At 36.1% G+C, this 22,183-nt stretch overlaps 1 protein-coding gene across 13 annotated transcripts; it reads right to left on the minus strand.

Annotated features, from left to right (window-relative positions):
• Window positions 1-2,050: 2,050 nt before the first annotated feature.
• Window positions 2,051-21,054, minus strand: LOC115929128 (hyalin-like). Of its 13 annotated transcripts, none has more exons than XM_030997367.1 (7): window positions 19,235-19,686; window positions 7,771-7,972; window positions 7,284-7,532; window positions 4,821-5,073; window positions 4,130-4,316; window positions 3,009-3,203; window positions 2,051-2,105 (listed from the first exon to the last, which is right to left on the minus strand). In XM_030997367.1, the coding sequence occupies exons 3-6, from the start codon at window positions 7,348-7,350 to the stop codon at window positions 3,078-3,080; spliced, it is 633 nt and encodes a 210-aa protein (XP_030853227.1). In that variant the 5' UTR covers window positions 7,351-7,532; window positions 7,771-7,972; window positions 19,235-19,686; the 3' UTR covers window positions 2,051-2,105; window positions 3,009-3,077. The 13 variants fall into 13 exon arrangements, with proteins under 13 accessions (XP_030853227.1, XP_030853226.1, XP_030853224.1 ...); XM_030997366.1 differs by lacking the exon at window positions 2,051-2,105 and adding an exon at window positions 2,703-2,757; XM_030997364.1 differs by lacking the exon at window positions 2,051-2,105 and adding an exon at window positions 2,723-2,772.
• Between the last annotated feature and the right edge of the window lie 1,129 nt (window positions 21,055-22,183).

Below are 22,183 nucleotides of genomic sequence, written 5' to 3' on the forward strand. Positions count from 1 at the left end.
AGAAAGAGCAGCTTTCGAAGTTGCTGCTTGGGTCTGTGGCGGTGTACGCCACGCTAGTGTATCCCACGACAAAGAAAGATCCAGAGCTCTGTGAGGCCGCAACGCTGGCTACACCGATGGGCTCGGTCCAGCTGACGGTAGTTGGGCTGCTACCGAAGGGGACGGTCTCGTCGATGTTGCTTGGCCAGTTGAGGAAGGATGGTCGGGTGCCATCCTTTCCTGGATAAATCGTTGCTTGATGAATCATAATGAAGCAAGAATATCTCTTTAAATGGCATATCACCTTTACACTTTTCCCCTGATCTGTACTGAGCATTGGTCTAAATCAGGACATTCAAAGAGAAGACTGATAAGAAAAAAATTCTATGGTACCAGTTTAGTCAGTACCCTCGTTATTTGTCCCCTTGCAACTCCTACCAATAACACTGCATGGCTCTGTCTTTCTAATGATCTATACCTATGCTAACTTACATATTTTTGGCATGCAGAGATGAGTTGCAATACATTTTACAGGCAGATTAATAGCCTCTTGCTAAACATGTTATGGAGTGGAGTTTACTAATACGAGTTCTCCTTAATTCATATAAGACATGGCCCAGATTATATTATTGCAGTCTGTGCATTTAATAGAAGCCTACGTACCAAGATTGACAACGATATTAAAGGTAATACAAAGTTTTGGTATGGGGTCATGAATTTGGTTCAAATGAACATATTGGAAGCATATGCGACCCTACAATATTCAGTGATCGTTGTCCTGGTTGAAATCGAGTCTTAAGTTATGAAATTGTCGATAATAAACTCTTTATGTTGTATAGCTCTCTCTCAAGGTCAAGATATTAATTAAGCTATAAAACAATGTTTCCGGACCAAAATCGACCGATTTGCTATTCCCATTTGGAAATTATATATCACAACTACATATTCTGAGATTTGCATGGTCGCAGCTACCATTGTACAGCCGTAGGTGCTATTTGAAATTTATCAAAATTTACCATGAGCACCGGTAAATTTTTATATTCAATTTTCTTGAAAGCAGAAGTGTTTCAGGTGCTAAATTTTCTAGTGCTTATAATACATCCACAGGGGCATCCAAATATATCAAAATTGTAAAGAATCACTATCCACCCAATTTTCAAAATTTCCCAAACCTTGTATTACCTTTAAAGGAACATTATCCAACGTTGCTGAGGAAATCAGTCGCGGTGTGAGTGATGGTGGGGAAAGAGGAGCTGGAGTTGAAGTTGCTAGTGACGGTGGCCACACCCAAGATATTGGTAAAGATGGGTTTCGGTCCAGGTGATAGTCTGGGATGCAGGGCAATTGGAGGTGACTGGGGCTGTGATGTCTAAGGAAAATCAACAAGTTTATTACAATAATATTAAGAGCTTAATTTCAACACTTTCGTTATGATCTTCGCTCGTTTGTCACATATGCTATTTTGCACAAACCGATAAGTACAAAATGAAAATTAAAGATGATTTTGATTTCGGTTAGGTTCCTTTGGTCCAGAGTTGAAGTTTAGAATTATGATAAGGTAGCTTAGCGAATTGTAGGGGTAGAAAAGAAGCAACTGAAATGCAAAATGACTTCAGTTACTTGCTCACTCTGTTCTATTGGTTTGTTTGTTACCCTTTATTGCCTTCATAGTCATACTCCTTTATTTTGTAAAATACCTAAAAAAAATTGTTTGGCTGATCTTATATATTCCAGTGATACCCAATATTTTTATTCTTCAGGCGATTGGTACACTTTAACACGTGTATGTATCTGAGTTTTCTAAAACATCAACATTTTTGCATTTATCTTTACTCCCTTTCAACCACAATCTCTTCTTAACACAAGTTCCCACCTATCTGTGACGGTGACAGAGAAAGAGCAGCTTTCGAAGTTGCTGCTTGCGTCTGTGGCGGTGTAGGCCACGTTAGTGTATCCCACGACAAAGAAAGATCCAGAGCTCTGTGAGGCCGCAACTCTGGCTACACCAATGGGCTCGGTCCAGCTGACGGTAGTTGGGCTGCTACCGAAGGGGACGGTCTCGTCGATGTTGCTTGGCCAGTTGAGGAAGGATGGTCGGGTGCCATCCGTTCCTGGATAAATTGTTCCTTGATGAATCATAATGAAGCAAGAATATCTCTTTAAATGGCATATAACCTTTACACTTTTCCCCTGATCTGTACTGAGCATAAACAAGTACTTGTATTTCGGTAGCAAGATTACACTTGTTATGGGGCACACATGGAACCCAAGTCGGACTTCAGTTCTTTGCTCACTCTGTTCTATTGGTTTGTTTGTTACCCTTTATTGCCTTCATAGTCATACTCCTTTATTTTGTAAAATACCTTAAAAAAAATTGTTCGGCTGATCTTATATATTCCAGTGATACCCAATATTTTTATTCTTCAGGCGATTGGTACACTTTAACACGTGTATGTATCTGAGTTTTCTAAAACATCAACATTTTTGCTTCTATCTTTACTCTCTTTCAACCACAATCTCTTCTAAACACAAGTTCCCACCTACCTGTGACGGTGACAGAGAAAGAGCAGCTTTCAAAGTTGCTGCTTGCGTCTGTGGCGGTGTAGGCCACGTTAGTGTATCCCACGACAAAGAAAGATCCAGAGCTCTGTGAGGCCGCAACTCTGGCTACACCAATGGGCTCGGTCCAGCTGACAGTAGTTGGGCTGCTACCGAAGGGGACGGTCTTGTCGATGTTGCTTGGCCAGTTGAGGAAGGATGGTCGGGTGCCATCCGTTCCTGGATAAATCGTTCCTTGATGAATCATAATGAAGCAAGAATATATCTTTAAATGGCATATAACCTTTACACTTTTCCCCTGATCTGTACTGAGCATAGGTCTAAATCAGGACATTCAAAGAGAAGACTGATAAGAAAAATTCCTATGGTACCATTTTAGTCAGTACCCTCGATATTTGTCCATTTGCAACTCCTACCAATAACACTGCATGGCTCTGTCTTTCTAATGATCTATACCTATGCTAACTTACATATTTTTGGCATGTTAGCGTATTCCACGACAAAGAAAGATCCAGAGCTCTGTGGGGCCGCAATGCTGGCTACACCAATGGGCTCGGTCCAGCTGACGGTAGTTGGGCTGCTACCGAAGGGGACGGTCTCGTCGATGTTGCTTGGCCAGTTGAGGAAGGATGGTCGGGTGCCATCCGTTCCTGGATAAATCGTTCCTTGATGAATCATAATGAAGCAAGAATATATCTTTAAATGGCATATAACCTTTACACTTTTCCCCTGATCTGTACTGAGCATTGGTCTAAATCAGGACATTCAAAGAGAAGACTGATAAGAAAAAATTCTATGGTACCAGTTTAGTCAGTACCCTCTATATTTGTCCCCTTGCAACTCCTACCAATAACACTGCATGGCTCTGTCTTTCTAATGATCTATACCTATGCTAACTTACATATTTTTGGCATACAGAGAGGAGTTGCAATACATTTTACAGGCAGATTAATAGCCTCTTGCTAAACATGTTATGGAGTGGAGTTTACTAATACGAGTTCTCCTTAATTCATATAAGACATGGCCCAGATTATATTATTGCAGTCTGTGCATTTAATAGAAGCCTACGTACCAAGATTGACAACGATATTAAAGGCAATACAAAGTTTTGGTATGGGGTCATGAATTTGGTTCAAATGAACATATTGGAAGCATATGCGACCCTACAATATTCAGTGATCGTTGTCCTGGTTGAAATCGAGTCTAAAGATATGAAATTGTCGATAATAAACTCTTTATGTTGTATAGCTCTCTCTCAAGGTCAAGATATTAATTAAGCTATAAAACAATGTTTCCGGACCAAAATTGACCGATTTGCTATTCCCATTTGGAAATTATATATCACAACTACATATTCTGAGATTTGCATGGTCGCAGCTACCATTGTACAGCCGTAGGTGCTATTTGAAATTTATCAAAATTTACCATGAGCACCGGTAAATTTTTATATTCAATTTTCTTGAAAGCAGAAGTGTTTCAGGTGCTAAATTTTCTAGTGCTTATAATACATCCACAGGGGCATCCAAATATATCAAAATTGTAAAGAATCACTATCCACCCAATTTTCAAAATTTCCCAAACCTTGTATTACCTTTAAAGGAACATTATCCAACGTTGCTGAGGAAATCAGTCGCGGTGTGAGTGATGGTGGGGAAAGAGGAGCTGGAGTTGAAGTTGCTAGTGACGGTGGCCACACCCAAGATATTGGTAAAGATGGGTTTCGGTCCAGGTGATAGTCTGGGATGCAGGGCAATTGGAGGTGACTGGGGCTGTGTTGTCTAAGGAAAATCAACAAGTTTATTACAATAATATTAAGAGCTTAATTTCAACACTTTCGTTATGATCTTCGCTCGTTTGTCACACATGCTATTTTGCACAAACCCATAAGTACAAAATGAAAATTAAAGATGATTTTGATTTCGGTTAGGTTCCTTTGGTCCAGAGTTGAAGTTAAGAATTATGATAAGGTAGCTTAGCGAATTGTAGGGGTAGAAAAGAAGCAACTGAAATGCAAAATGACTTCAGTTACTTGCTCACTCTGTTCTATTGGTTTGTTTGTTACCCTTTATTGCCTTCATAGTCATACTCCTTTATTTTGTAAAATACCTAAAAAAAATTGTTCGGCTGATCTTATATATTCCAGTGATACCCAATATTTTTATTCTTCAGGCGATTGGTACACTTTAACACGTGTATGTATCTGAGTTTTCTAAAACATCAACATTTTTGCATTTATCTTTACTCCCTTTCAACCACAATCTCTTCTTAACACAAGTTCCCACCTATCTGTGACGGTGACAGAGAAAGAGCAGCTTTCGAAGTTGCTGCTTGCGTCTGTGGCGGTGTAGGCCACGTTAGTGTATCCCACGACAAAGAAAGATCCAGAGCTCTGTGAGGCCGCAACGCTGGCTACACCAATGGGCTCGGTCCAGCTGACGGTAGTTGGGCTGCTACCGAAGGGGACGGTCTCGTCGATGTTGCTTGGCCAGTTGAGGAAGGATGGTCGGGTGCCATCCGTTCCTGGATAAATCGTTGCTTGATGAATCATAATGAAGCAAGAATATCTCTTTAAATGGCATATAACCTTTACACTTTTCCCCTGATCTGTACTGAGCATAAACAAGTACTTGTATTTCGGTAGCAAGATTACACTTGTTATGGGGCACACATGGAACCCAAGTCGGACTTCAGTTCTTTGCTCACTCTGTTCTATTGGTTTGTTTGTTACCCTTTATTGTCTTCATATAGTCATACTCCTTTATTTTGTAAAATACCTAGAAATTTTTGTTCGGCTGATCTTATATATTCCAGTGATACCCAATATTTTTATTCTTCAGGCGATTGGTACACCTTAACACGTGTATGTATCTGAGTTTTCTAAAACATCAACATTTTTGCTTCTGTCTTTACTCTCTTTCAACCACAATCTCTTCTAAACACAAGTTCCCACCTACCTGTGACAGTGACAGAGAAAGAGCAGCTTTCAAAGTTGCTGCTTGCATCTGTGGCGGTGTAGGCCACGTTAGTGTATCCCACGACAAAGAAAGATCCAGAGCTCTGTGAGGCCGCAACGCTGGCTACACCAATGGGCTCAGTCCAGCTGACAGTAGTTGGGCTGCTACCGAAGGGGACGGTCTCGTCGATGTTGCTTGGCCAGTTGAGGAAGGATGGTCGGGTGCCATCCGTTCCTGGATAAATCGTTCCTTGATGAATCATAATGAAGCAAGAATATCTCTTTAAATGGCATATAACCTTTACACTTTTCCCCTGATCTGTACTGAGCATAGGTCTAAATCAGGACATTCAAAGAGAAGACTGATAAGAAAAATTCCTATGGTACCATTTTAGTCAGTACCCTCGATATTTGTCCATTTGCAACTCCTACCAATAACACTGCATGGCTCTGTCTTTCTAATGATCTATACCTATGCTAACTTACATATTTTTGGCATGTTAGCGTATTCCACGACAAAGAAAGACCCAGAGCTCTGTGGGGCCGCAACGCTGGCTACACCAATGGGCTCGGTCCAGCTGACGGTAGTTGGGCTGCTACCGAAGGGGACGGTCCCGTCGATGTTGCTTGGCCAGTTGAGGAAGGATGGTCGGGTGCCATCCGTTCCTGGATAAATCGTTCCTTGATAAATCATAATGAAGCAAGAATATCTCTTTAAATGGCATATCGTCTTTACACTTTTCCCCTGATCTGTACTGAGCATAGGTCTTAATTAGGACATTCAAGGAGAAGACTGATAAGAAAAATTCCTATTGTTCCATTTTAGTCAGTACCCTCTATATTTGTCCCCTTGCAACTCCTACCAATAACACTGCATGGCTCTGTCTTTCTAATGATCTATACCTATGCTAACTTACATATTTTTGGCATACAGAGAGGAGTTGCAATACATTTTACAGGCAGATTAATAGCCTCTTGCTGAACATGTTATGGAGTAGAGTTTACTAATACGAGTGCTCCTAAATTCATAAAAGCAGGGCCCAGATTTTATTATTGCAGTCTGTGCATTTAATAGAAGCCTACGTACCAAGATTGACAACGATATTAAAGGAACATTATCCAACGTTGTGGTGTAAGTGACGGTAGGGAAAGAGGAGCCGGAGTTGAAGTTGCTGGTGACCACACCTGAGCTATCAGTAAAGATGGGTTTCGGTCCAGGTGATAGTCTAGGAAGTAGGGCAGTTGGAGGTGACTGGGGCTGTGTTGTCTTAGGAAAATAAACAAGTTTATTAGAATGATATTTAGAGCTTATTTTCAACACTTTAGTTATATACGATCTTCGCTCGTTTGTCACACATGCTATTTTGCACTTAACGATAGGTACAAAATGAAAATCAAAGACGATTCTGATTTCAGTTAGCTTCTAGTGTTAGGTTTCATTGGTCCAGAGTTGAAGTTTAGAATTATGAAAAGGTAGCTTAGCGAATTGTAGGGGTAGAAAAGACGCAACTGTAACGCAAAATGACTTCAGTTCCTTGCTCACTCTGTTATATTGGTTTGTTTGTTACCCTTTATTATCTTAATAGTCATACTCCATTATTTTGTAAAATACCTAGAAATTTTTGTTCGGCTGATCTTATATATTCCAATGATACTCAAGATTTGTTTTTCTTCAGGCGATTGGTACACTTGAACGCGTGTATGTATTTGAGTTTTCTAAAACATCAACATTTTTGCTTGTATCTTTACTCCCTTTCAACCACAATCTCTTTTAACACAAGTTTCCACCTACCTGTGACGGTGACAGAGAAAGAGCAGCCTTTGAAGTTGCCGCTTGGGTCTGTGGCGGTGTACACCATGTAAGTGTATTCCACGGCAAAGAAAAATCCAGAGCTCTGTGGGGCCGCAACGCTGGCTACACCAATGGGCTCGGTCCAGCTGACGGTAGTTGGGCTGCTACCGAAGGGGACGGTCTCGTCAATGTTGCTTGGCCAGTTGAGGAAGGATGGTCGGGTGCCATCTGTTCCTGGATAAATCGTTCCTTGATGAATCATAATGAAGCAAGAATATCTCTTTAAATGACATATCACCTTTATACACTTTTCTCCCGATCTGTACTGAGCATAGGTCTAAATCAGGACATTCAAAGAGAAGACTGATAACAAAAATTCCTATGGTACCCAAAATATAAAATAGTTCTAGTCAGTACCCTCGTTATTTCTCCCCTTGCAACTTCTACCAATAACACAGCTTAGCTCTGTCTTTCTAACAATCCATACCTAGCTGTGTAGGTGACCTCAGTAGATCCAACAGCAATGGAACTGCCTTGTAGTTGATTGACCGTCAGGGAAACGGAGTCTGAGTTGTCTGATGCCACAGGAGCCAGCCATAAAACCACCGGGGTCGAGGTACCAGGGCTGGCATTGGCGACGATGTCGGTTAAACAGCTGGTCAGGACGGGGTTCTCTCTGTCGATGACCACTGTGACAAAGAAATTGGATGAAAATGATGTCAGAGATAGGGAATATGTACATGCAGCCTCCATTTTCAAAAAATATAAGTTGCTTCCTCTATCCAGAGATACAGTGTACATTCATCTTCTCAGATTTGGTACAAATTTGAATCATTTCACTACCTACATTTTTACAATTCTAATCTGCTCATGAAACACAGACAAATGCCAAACATAGCAACATGTTTATATGCAGAAAAAATTTGAACCAAACAATTGCTGTAATAGAGTAAAGTGTTAACGTCATGTTCACTTGTCGTCCGGGTTACTGGTTTTAAACAGAGCCCGTCAATGAGGTTCAAGGCACAATCATTCACACAACAAGCTAGAGCAGGGCAAAGTCAGTGTTTGGCACCGGTGTGATCACCACATCATGGTTTAGCACAAATTGTTTGTAACCAGCAACCTTGACAACTTGGCTAGTATGACGTCACACCTTGGTACTCTATACATAAATGGGTCAGTTAAAGCAAGTATTTTTTTCAAAGCAAGATTTCACAATAATGTCTTACACTCCCAAAACAAATCAAAAACAAACAAAAACTAGACATATAATACTTGTTTGGAACAAGTATAGGTGGGCTGGTCAACTAAAATTTGAGACAAAATAGAGCAAAAATAAGCGACATACTGCTTAGAAATTCTTAAAAAACAATATCATGTAGATTCATAACGTGAATTAAAATCACCTTCTATAGGCATAACATGCAAATTATGTCACTTTTGACAAAAGGCCTTTAATCGAAATTTTCACTCTAATGACGTCATCAAAATGAAAAATGGTTATTATTAAACATGTAGAAAATTATCATAGCTACAACATATCGAAATTTGGAAGAAAATTGATCAATATACAGAGATACAATCAATTTTCCATAAATATGCTGACGTCATAATATGCAAATTCCTAGTTTTAGTTCGAAGGTCATTATGATGATGTCACGATACACTTAATGGCCAAATGAGACATGGAATCATATCTCCGACTCATACTCTATCCAAATATGAAAAAAAATTGAAGGTCACGGTTCATTCCAAAGAGCTATAATGAATTTTGTATAGGCATGTTTTTTCCCATATATGCTATGTATTAAAAGCGCTCGCGCGCACTGTCATTTATCTTGAATTGACGCTCATCTTGTTATTAATGGTCATAAAGAGATAAACATGGTATCAAATTCCTTGAAAAAATATGAGAAATATCATGAAAGAAAAAAAATGGCGATTCTATGTTTTGTAATGGTGTTACGCGCGACAACGCGCGCGCAATTTTTTATGAAATGCTTAAAATGACCTGAAACGTATGCAAAAATAATTTAAGACGATTTTGAGCATTTAAAATTTTTGCGCGCGTATTGATGCGCGGACGTACGCACACTCGCGCGTTTTTTGACCTGAATTTGACCGGACTGATATTGACCTTAATCATGATAAATATAAATGAGAAATTATATTTGGTTATGAAGATATGATCACGAGTTGATTTTCAAAAAATTTCATAAAATAGCGCCTAGATGACGTCATCAGTCAAAAATTTGCTGTGTTTTGTGAATATGCCTATACATATGTGTGTTAAATTTTAAGATATTTGATTGAGCCATTTTCAAATCATCTTGCACACAAAAAAGTGGGTCGAAATAAGAAAAATAAATAAATAAATAAATAAATAAAGGCGATTTTAACAAAAATATAAGGTGGTCTGTATTAGATACAGCCCACCTGATAATTAAAAGAAAATCACTGACCTCCACTTGAAGTGACAGTGACTTTAAAGCTGCATGTCGAGTAGAAACTAGCGTTATCGATAAGGTAATAGATGACCAGATAAGTGCTAACATCAAAGGAATCACCAGGCGAGAAGTTACTGACTGCTGTGATGGGTTCTGAGGCGTCCGTAGCTGTAGAGGCGTCCCAGGAGGCCGTGGCACTGCTGGCACAGGACGCAGCCTGGACGAAGACGTTACAGGGACAAAACGTGATCTCTGGGGCGGTAGTGTCGCTGCCTTTTGTGGTGGAGGTCGAATTCAGTTTAACTTTTATTTATTAATGTAATGAAGATTAGGTCTGAGAAAGCTTCAATCAGAGAAAGTGAAAATGCTCCAAAGATGATTACAGATAGTCCGTGGTCAAATTTTCTACATCAACCAAATCCCGAATTCAGCTCAGGACCAAACACTATATCTAATGCTCACTTAGTTAAAAAAACTAACCTTGAACTCAATACCAACCCTAATCTTAATCTTCAACAAAATAAAGTCTGGAGTAGTTTAGATTAACAGCTAAGGATCACCTTGTGATACGATTGAAATATCTAAAATGTCAAATGTGAAAGAGCTTTATTTTAATTGCTTCATGGTAACTATAATAAATAGGAATCACTTGTGTTTCAACCAACGGTAGACCTTTGCTGTATACATGGTCAATCAAAGTATCACCTTCAGTGGTTGATTGCTTTACATGTTGTGTATAGCCATGATTACACATCAAGTCTTGTATTCTAGATGACTGTTTTAATAAGTTATCATTGAAGTCGCCCATTACAATACATTTTGTACCCACTTTATGTAGCTCTTCTAATAAGTTATTCAAACACTCACAGAAGTCTTTCATTCTGTATGTCGGAGGGCGATAAACAACTGCAATGACAACAGAAACAGGACAGGTTATAAGAAAAGCAATAAACTCTAGATTATCAATCTTTATATCAAGTCTGCTTGAAAATTCATTCTTGCTATAAACTGCAACACCTCCATGTGACTGGTCCTTGAACTGTTGCCTTGAGTCACTTGTGATAGAATAAGAGTTATATCTTGATTGATGATACAATTTGAAATGAGCTAAGCATATTTCAAAAGCATCATCCTTATCCGATAGCCATGTTTCAGTCAAACAAATAATATCAGAATTCAGGAATGTTGGATTGCATTGTAAGTCTACATAATGTTGTTTTAATCCTTGAATATTGTGCAACATTATGCATAAACCATCATCATATGTTTCCTCTGCTATAGAAGTTTCCAAGAAATTGGTCATATCATTAAGGTGTTTTTTAATCTTTGGATCACAGTATATAACTTTTGGATGAAAATCTTCAATGGTAAGTCCAGATAAAGAAGTTACACGACTCAGGCCTACATAGCTATGTCCAGATGCAAATATTTTTTTCAGTGATACTACTACTTTATTTAAAGTCATGCCTTGTACTTTGTGAACCGTGCAAGCATAAGCCAGTTTGAGGGGAAATTGCTTTCTTGTGTAATTTTTACCCATTGATTCTTCATACATTTTGATCGATTGAATGCCAATTTTCTGGCTATCAAATTTTACACTGATGCAGTATGGCTTGGATTCGTTGTTTCGTTTTACTATTTCTGCAACTGTACCTATACATCCATTTGTCAAACCTATATTGGTATCAATATTTTTTAAAAGCATCACCCTGGCATTCAAAGCAATTGACAGATTGCGAGGCAAAGAACTTTGACCAGATTTACATGGTTCGGTACATATTTCGTCATTATCCTTGCTGTTATTTCTGTCTTCAGCTTTAACACATATAATATCTTCACATTTGCTGTGCAACATTCTGCTATTCCATTCATTTACTTGTTTATTAGTTGAATAGATGTGCATATCTTCTTCACATTCTTCACCAGTTTCACGAGAGGTAAGGATGGATAAATCTGCATCTGATAAAGTGTCTTTCTTTTCCTTAACTCTCAATCTATTCAAGAGTAGAGCAAATGCCAAATCTTCCTTTTGTCTCATTATTTCAACCAGTTCTACCTTTTGAAATTTTCAGACCACAGCGATTGTTCTACCGATTCCTTATACAAGGGTGTTCCTTTCACAGGTGGTAATTGATAAAAATCTCCAACTGCCAATACCGAAACGTTACCGAATGGACAATCAGTGCGTGATTGCTTAATTTGTCTTAATCGACCGTGTATGTAGTACAACAATTTGGAATCTACCATGGAAATTTCATCTATGATCAAAATTTGCAACTGTCCAAGCTTATTACGAAGGGTGTTAATTCTTTCTTCACCAAGTGGTCGATAAGGAAATTTGGCGTTGATTGGAACTGAGAGTGCACTGTGAATTGTAGATCCATCTATATTGAATGCAGCTATGCCAGTTGGTGCAACTTTCAAGATTGAAATGTCATCAGGATTAACCATCATTTTACCAAGTATGCGTACAGCTTCGTGGTATATACATTTTATTAAATAAGATTTTCCTGTTCCTGCACCACCACTAATAAGTACATGAAAAGGTTGACTTTCTGTACCATTCACTTTCTCTAAGCACCATTGTCTAATTTTGTAAAAGATTTCTTTTTGCTCATTGTTTAAACATCGAATCAAACTATTTGATTCATGTTTTGAAATTCCATGGCTTCGAAATTCCACACTAGAAGTTTCATTCTTTTTTTCATGTTTGAAATCTGGAATGTCCAATTCACATTCTGGTTCATCCATTTCAACTTTGTTCTTAGGATTTTCTAGTCTTTCTTTTTCACTTTCAGGACATAAAAGAGCCCACGCATCTTCTGGAGAACCAAATTTGTCCATGAAAAGTTCAGCTTGTTCAATGGCTCTTGAATTTCTTTCGTACTCTTTACAATGTTTGTCTACTATTGATTTTACACTTTCCAAATTGCCTCCCTGTAGTTTGACATTACCTGTTTTATAAAATTCCTGATATGTCTCAAACTGTGGTGGTTTTAACTGCTCATCATTACTAAATGGCAGGAAAAGTTGCAATATACTGAGGTAATATTTTTCTGGAGAAAGTATTTTAGAAAATCGTGGATATCTTACGACAGCAACACTAGACCTTGTTCGTTTCTGAATGTATCCCGAATTATTTTTCAATTCAAATAAATATGGTGATGTTTTAGTGCCTTTCACTTGCGATGCAGTTAGTATTCTGTAGCATGCACAGAATTTTGCAAGACACATAGTGTCAAATTCACTTCCATTAGGTCTAGCTTTATATCGATCAAGTTTATTTGCCATCCATGGACTCCTATCATCATCATTATCGTCAGGTCTACTTTGAATAACATGTAAAGGTAAACTCATTCTAACAGGATTTGGACCAACCGGAATAAATTCGACTTTTCGTGAACACTCTTTTAATCGAAGGGAACATACACGATACACACTCTCCTGTGCAGATACTTCTCGATTTTGCATGTAGACATTTCCGAGCTGTCTGATACTTTTTCTTGCATCATGATTTCCCTCATTTATTTCAGATTGAGCATGGCTTAAGAGCATTCCCATTTCTCTCTCTGATTTTGAAATGTATGATACAATATATCTAACACATGCATAAACATCCATAACAAATTGTAAGTCCATATTTGCATTCCATGCTCTCAGTAGAAAAGGATTGTACTGATTTATCCATACATCTTTGGGGTCTCTTTTCTTGATCAAAATTTCTTGTTTAGCTAATAACCTAGTTGCAGTTTCAAATTCAGTCTGTGTTGTGTTACAATCTTTAAAAAGGTCCGAGACATTAGTGTAATTATTTTCCTGATTTACAGCGTTTTTGATAGATTCTAATAATTGTTTTGCACTATCAATTTCATCGGGATTACCCTCTTTGGGATAAAGTACACATGTTCTATCAGATGGTGGTCTTGGAAAATTGAACCGACATGTTTTTCCCTTCTTTTTACAAGATTTTGAATGCTTTTTGCTATGCTGCTGCACATGAGTGATTATTTCATGGAGTTCTGGATCTTCTTGTTCGGATGGTATCTTGCAAGAAATGTATTTATCAATGAAGGAAACTACTTCCTCATCTGAACTATATCCATGCTCTGGTGCATCCTTTACCCAGAATAAACAATGTGTGTGTGGAGATCCTCGCTGTTGGAATTCAACACGATAAAAATAATCTATTACATGACCAATGGGATGTGCTTCAGACAAAATAACATTTTTCAAAAAAGTGTGAAATCTTTTGTCAAACATCCTTGCAACAGTCACTGGATTCGACTTTAAAAGTTCACATTTATCTGTCCAATCTAGGTCATTGATTTTTCGTTTATCACCTCTTTCCATTAATAAAGTATTTAATACTTCAGGCCATCTCATGTCTGCTGCCGAGAAACTTGCAAACCATGTAGGTATACCAAGCTGTCTCACCATGGCTAATAAATCTTTTGTGTGGCAGACCAATATGGAGGAGAACCTCTTATCTGTTTCAGAAAGCGAAACCCTCTATCTGATTTTAATATGTCCTGAACTTTGTCAATTTGTTTTAAATCTTTGATAGTGATTGGTGCATCAGTATCACTTTTACTTGATGTTTTTCTCAATGCAATTGAAACACCGGACAAAACTTGTTGAATTTCATAAATGCACTGAGCATAAAAAATAAAATCTGTACTTTTAGCAAAGCGATTATCTACGTGCATTAGCCTATTTTGAAGATATCTTCCAAGGGTCACCCGTACACTTCTGAAATCATGATAAGTTGGTTGACCTTTTGGAAATAATACAGGAAAAGATTTAGGTTCATTGCTTTCATCTCTAAGAAGTGCTATGGGATTGTTGCCTTCACATGGAGCACAACAGAAAATATCATCAAAATGTTGATCCAGGATTTCTTGTCCAATATCAACTGGTTGCAAGCAGGTATCAAGTTGAATTCCATTTAACCTTGCTTCTTGGTCATCATTTTCCTGTTCTTCAAAGTTTTGAATTGAATCGTCATTGTCGTTTGTTTCTGCACTACACATTTCTCCTGACAACGAATTATTCCAGTTTTCATTGATACTTATATCAGAATACCACTTATTGTTTTTTTTCAAATAGTGCAACCCATTTAGCACCTTATTTTTATTAACAAATTTATACTCATGATGGCCCTTATAAGATATTTTCCTTTTCAATTTCACACGGATCAATTGATCTTCTCTTTCTGGTGGAGGTAGCATATTTACAGTTTTCATTGTATTCGAAGGCACACAAACAACTGGTCCATGAACTGCATTTTGACCTCCCTTAGGTAAACGAATTAATTTGAAAAAACTGATGTTACGTGCAATTAAATGTTGCTCTAAATTATTCAAGTCCTTCAATTCTTCTGGAATCTCATGCAATTGCAAACTGTTAACACTAGCCTCAGCCGGTAATTTATTCGTCAACAATTTTCTGTGGCATGTAAAGCATATCCATAAATGTCCACGAGATGAGTGCGCCAATTGACAGTTTTCATTACAGTGTGAATTGCAAATGTGTAAATAGGACTCATTCATACACGTTTTGTTTTGGTAATTTTGCTTAATGCATTTTAAGACTTGACTTTGAAAAAGCAATTTTAGGCATACACAACAGACATATTCTGGTCCATGAGAAATAACATTTCTGAAATTTCGTAGTACATTTTCTAATTTTTTGAAACTCATTTTCTTAAGTCCAGCACGTTCTTTATTTTTTCTGCGAGTCTCTGCCTATAATGCTGGTTAGAGTGATACTTATGTTTTATTTTTTGTTGTGTTCATCTCTAAATAATGTATTAGACTCATATTTTAATTTTATTTTCTTCTTGTGCTCATCTCTAAACAACATATTAGACTGATAGTCATGTTTTATTTTTTGTTTCATTTTTTTCTTGTGTTCATCTCTAAAGGATTTATTAGACTGATAGTCATGTTTTATTTTTTGTTTCATTTTTTTCTTATGTTCATCTCTAAAGGATTCATTAGACTCATATTTCAATTTTATTTTCTTCTTGTGTTCATCTCTAAACAATATATTAGACTCATACTTATGCTTTATTTTTTGCTTGTGTTCATCTCTGAAAGATTCTTCAGACAGATACTTCTGTTTAATCTTTTTCTTCTTTTCATCTCTGAAAGTTTTGTTACAGTGATACTTATGTTTCATTTTTGTCTTTTTTACATCACTGAAATCTCTTTTGAATTTGCAACCATCCATGTCATTTACATAATTCTCATTGTTTTGTACATCTTCGTATGCATCATGATCATTAATTTGTTTTCGTTTTGCTTTCATCCTTTCTTTAGCTAATTGTTGTCGTTTTTTTAAGGACTGCTTATATTTGCTTTTCTTGTTTTCTTTTTTAATTTGTTTTTGAGGAAATTCAATTGTAGACCCTTTTACTGGAATATTTGTACCTTGAAAGTTAGCACTAGATTGTGTTTTCTTTATACCTTTCAATAAATCAAATGAAAGATTCTTTATTTCAGATTCAGATAAACGTACAAGTCTAATTGACACTTTTTTCAATACAATTTTTTCATTCCGTATCTTTAAAGGGTCATTTCCAATGAACACGTTTCCTTTATTTAAAACATCAGCAACACCTCTATTCATAGTATTACAATTGTCTGATGGATAACTTGTAATTTTAGAAGCTGATTTTTTATCCCTCTCATCGTTTTCCAGTTTTGGTTCTTTGTTTTGCAATATCTATGCATTTTTGGAAAAGACATCTTTTTCGACTTAGCACACTTTACACTTTCATGAATTGTGTCACCTTTTCTCTTTCTTTTGGACATAAACATGTCTTCACTTTTTCCGCTTAGACTTGGCATAAACGTTTCTTCAATTTCATCTTTTGTTGCACAAGATGCATATTGTTTGGATAGTTTACTTTTGTCTTTAAGCATTTCACTATTAATAGATCTCTTTTTATTACATGTAACTTCCTTTGTTTTTTTTCCTTCGTCTGTAACCAAATCAATACAATTAACAGATTCAACATAATCAAAATGTACCCCTTTAACATGTAATAGATAAATGCCCATATTTGAATCATGTACAATGCGTCCAGGGTTATTCCATGAATATAGTCTCCACTTTAAATAAATATCACTAAATATTAATATGTCTGTTTCAAGCAGATGGGCCATGACAGCAATTTCTACCTCTGTGGCCCATTCACCATTGATGTCTGGCTTATTTTTACTAACATAGTCTTTAACTGATACAAATTCATATCTTAAACAACCAGCAAATAAGTGCGAGTTTTCCAGCAAATGTTGGATACACTTTTGCCTCAGAAATTTGTGATTGCCTTCCTTCCCTGTCAGAAAAAGAGAGATTGCCCGGTAAAAACAATTTCCATCGCCGGTAATATTTGAAATAATAGCAGGAGTACCAATATTAATGCACGTGTCGATATCTGATTTCGAACTGATACATGTATCTGTAATATTAAATCTAGCACACATTTTTTTCTTTTCACTTGAATGGACTGGAAAATATTTGTAGTTATTTGTAATGTATTCTGTATCAATTACCATGCAGTCATCATCATCAACATCATCTATATTGATAGAATCAGGCCTATCTGAGGGAGCACCACTAAACAAATCTTTGCAATAATTTGTATCATGCTCTGCATCAATTATTATGCAGTCATCCTCATCATCATCTATTTCAATACAATCAGACATATCTGTCGAAAAACTGCTTGCGAAATATCTGCAATCATTCCGATCATTTTCAGTATCAATAATATTGCAGTCATCTTCATTGATTTCAATAGAATCAGGCACATTTGTGGGAACACATCTATTACTTTTGTCAGTTCTATCTGTTGGCAAGAAAAATCCATCATTACTTCAACTACATTTATACAGTCCTGTTCATCTTTTGCAACATGACCATTATCACCATGTTCTGTCACAGTAATCTCGCTTGAATTGATAAGATTCACAATTATACCTGTAAGTTCAAATTCAGTCTGGTTTCTATTGATACCCATAGATTCAGCTAATTTCAAAATATGATCGTACACACCTTCCCAGTTTGATGAACATAGAATGACACTGGTCCCACCATCTGTCATAAGTCCATGCCTATCTCTTGAATGTGAATCAAAAATAAAATATTGTTCTTGTGTGGATATGATTGCAAATGTTTGGCCACCAAATGTACAAAAGCATGCATCATGTCTATCTAATTCCTGATGGAGAGCATCTTTTAATGTTACTGCATTAAAATGACTTAAAAAAGATTCATCTCCACAAATTATACCCACAACACTCTGAGAACATTGCATCTTAAAATGGACATCAAAAGCTTCTAATTGATCAGGTAACTCAGATATCAATAAGAAATCTTCATTTATTGCAGAACTAAGCTGAATAAATCTATACAACTCATTACCATAATTCAATACCTTGTCAAGATCTTGTTTTTGCCATTGGGAAACATCTGTAATTTTACTGTATAAAATAGCAGCAAAACTGTTAGAAACACATTGCTTTCCAGAATAAAATCCAAATCTAGCATTTCCTTGATGAAAATTGCCCAGGGCAACACATTGCACAAGTGTATTTTGTTCCATATTTGACATGTTCTCATTTGGTATTTGCTTCTCTTCTAAATTACATTAGAGGTGTTGACTGACTGTTTATGAAATGTACTATCATGTTTCATTTCAAACATTTTCATAGGAATAGACTTGTCCACATGTTGCTTACAATCTTTATCCACCTTTACTTCACCCGCGTTTTCAGTCTTTCCGTCACATACTTTTCCTTTATCATTTGGTTTTGCACCACCACATACTCGAAATGTGCTCTGTTCTTTGCCCTTATATTGTTTAAAAAAACATGACTGCATGTCGCACTGCCAACAATAGAATGTTCCTGTATTATTTCATTTTGTACATGGCCTACTACATCAGCCCAAGATTGTTTTTGCTTCATGTTATTTTCTTTGTAGAGTTTCGTTTCATGGGACATCATAGATTTTGGTGATTGCACACACTTTGAGTATTCATTTAGCAATTTTTCTGCGTACATTTGAACATTATTTTCCAATACATTCTGACATTCTACATCTCTGTTTAGTTTGATGTCTACTTTGCGTTTTGATTTTTTACTTTTTCGTCTTTCGTAGAAAGATTTCATTGCTTTGCCAATGTACGTTACTCCAGGTTCTAAAACAACACCATTTATGATTCTCTTTTTCTGACCTGTTCCACTGTCACTTTTTGCTGTTGAATGTGATATTCTGTCTTGGATCTTTTCCAACATCTTTGCCTTTTTTGATTTCACTTTCATCCATTCATTACTGCCTACTTCTTCGCTATGCACTTGATCACGTTGTTTGGGGGAATCTCTTTGAGTGACTAGATGATCATGTTCATGCGTGTCAAACTCACTTGATTTCATTACTTTTACACTTTGATTTCCTGGCTCTATAATGATTTTCTTGCATTTCTTAAAATACCTTTTCTTTGATCTGCATTTCTTGTGTTTGTCATTTTGCTTGGTTAAGAGGAGCACATCATCATTGAATACTTCATCCACTGTCTCGAGAGGCTGGTATCTATTGATATGAGAGGGGATACATACTTTATCAAATAGTCGATGTGCAATGTTGTTATTTCCACAATATGAACATATCCAGATTAATCTTTGCTCATTTACTAGATCTTGACACAAAAAGCCCATACATGTTACATGATAATGTTCATTGCAGCTCTCACAAGTAGCTTTGTTTTCACTTTCTTCAATTGTATTTTTACAGACACAACATTCTTCATTATGCGGATCGCATGTATATAGCATATCTACAATCTCTTTCATCACTTCCTTGAATTGATCAATTTCAAGTTCCATAATTAAGAAATATAAAATTCAGTAATATGAAATAGGTTAGAAAAGTTCAGACAGCTTAGTATAAAAATAGATTTAGAGATCTTGTAGGAATAACTTTTGTGATTAAGAATAGATTTAGAAAGTTTGTAGAATAAGAGAAGATTTGTGAAATTTAGAAAATTCAGTAATATAAAGTATCACAAGTAAAAAGTAGGACTTCTTCTGTAGCAAACATTTAAGACTTCTGTGATTAGGTATAGAATGCTTCTGCATGAATATATAATAATGTTCTCATAATTGCTTTTGTAAATTTTTCATTTGTTTTTGCAAGTGTGAAGATGAAATGGGATGAAATGGATAAAAGACACAGCCAATACGGTCTACAAGAGACAGCTGTGGTACACTCTCTTCGGAGAGCAGGATCTTTCTGAGATAAAGAAAAGTGAATGATGAATATACGTCTGAAGACAGTTGGGAAGGGAATATGGGTGAAGATGAAATGGAATTGTTCAGTCCGCCAACAAGCTCAATGAGAATGAAAGGAATGTAAAAGTCTCCGCCTAGGAAAAGAAAAGAACCATAAAATTAGAATATGACATGTAAATCTTGCAATGATCAGTTGTACAAAGTTTCATTTGAATTACAGACAAAATGTACATAATTTTAAATACTGTATCATACATTCCCATCTACAATCATGTCACATAAACATTTCATAATTTTCTAAGTCATTCTAATCAATTATCACTTTTTTAATCTCTTGAATGTTAGTTATCTTACATTTTTTCCCATTGCTTTATTAATAATATTCCATGTTTTCTTCGAGACTTTTCTTTAAATATTTCTTTATCTCAATCTTAATCTTATTATTTGATTTATTACAAATTTTCCTATATATTTCTTTTCTATAATCATTAGGATTTTTAATATACAACTTATATAGTCACATATTTTCTTACTCAACTTTATAATTTTATTTGTAATCCAAGGTTTATTTTACGCTTATATTTCATACACATTAATTTCACAGGAAACACGAGTTATAGTTTTGTGAATTTAAAAACAAAGCTATCATAAATATTATTTACATCACTAGATAGATACCATTTACCTTGAATACAGCAAATGCAAACAAATTCTAATATTATTTTTTCTTTAAATCATGTTTAAAAAAGTCAGTTTCACAGGTACATTTGTGAATAGCCATATCACAAATACAATATACTGGGAAGTGGTCAGAAATGTCAGTTAATAATATTCAAAAATAAATATGGCAAAAATCTATATATATCATCTAATAGCGATGAAATCTGTCAGTAAAACAGGTTGGGTATTTATAAAAGAATCATGGAATGTAGCATTAAAATAACCTACTCTCCAGAAACTTTGCTTCTCCTAAAGTCCAAATCACTCAATTGATGCCATCAGTCTTCAAAAGAAAAATAACAAAGTAAAAAGTAAAACATGACCACAAATATTTATTTAAACAAGTCACCGCAAAGCGTAGCATCCCCTCGCAGGGTACAAATGGCCTACATATACATCAAAACAAGTTACCTCCATTGGGGCTATACTATTATATTAGTAGGCAAGGAAGTTGACCACATTTTTACAGATATAATTAGGTGTTTTTGCTTATTTAATGAGCTACATGTATGACTTTTCTCCTTTGACCTACATACTCCGAGATCAAACTTAGGCTGTATTTTGATACCATGACCTTCATATCAAATTTTATTAAAATCCGCTAAACGTTACTAAAGTTATCAAACAAAAACCAATTCGTATATTTAATGAGCTATGACACTTGACCTACATACTCAAAAATTGAACTTAGGCTGTGTTTTGATATTATGTACCTTTATTTCGAATTTGATTAAAATCTGTCAAACATTAAAGTTATCAACAAACAAAAAAATCGCATATTTAACACTTTGGAGACGACGGGATTCTACAGAAGACGAGCAACTTTTTAGTCTGTGACGACGGGTTTCTACAGAAGCCGAAATGTATCCCCAATATTTTTTCAGCTTATCATAAGCTATTATGTGCTAAAGTTGTTTAAAGTATTATTTAGATATATTCATTCATTTCATCTATTAAAAAAAATTAAACGTTTACGTGGAAAAAAGTGATATCATTTCAACTTTACCCTAATTTAGTGTTCGGATCGAAAAAAAAGCCCTTGAAATACCGGTACAGCTGGAGACGGATCAGTGATTGGATTATTTTCGCTGAGCAATATGAGAGGGCGTTGTTTTCCTTACATTTTCATAGATTATTGTAGTTATTCATATAATAATATTATTAGGCCTATAGTAGGCTATTCATAAAGACCTAGGACTATTCCCTTTTAAATAATAAATTTGCTATATGCCGCGTTTCACTTGCCCACAAATTACCAAGCTTACCCTCAACTGTGTAGTATATAAGTACGCATTTATAAAGGACTTGGTAATTCTTCTCCCTGTAATTACCAGTGCCGGAACTCTGACTATACCCTTTTCATTTTATCAACTTGACCAATTAGCGAATCATTCATGTATGGATCTCCTCTTTTATAAAACGCCTATCTCAG

This window comes from Strongylocentrotus purpuratus, unplaced genomic scaffold, assembly GCF_000002235.5.
Source record: "Strongylocentrotus purpuratus isolate Spur 01 unplaced genomic scaffold, Spur_5.0 spur5_scaffold_4, whole genome shotgun sequence".
In the NCBI taxonomy this organism is placed as follows: domain Eukaryota; kingdom Metazoa; phylum Echinodermata; class Echinoidea; order Camarodonta; family Strongylocentrotidae; genus Strongylocentrotus; species Strongylocentrotus purpuratus.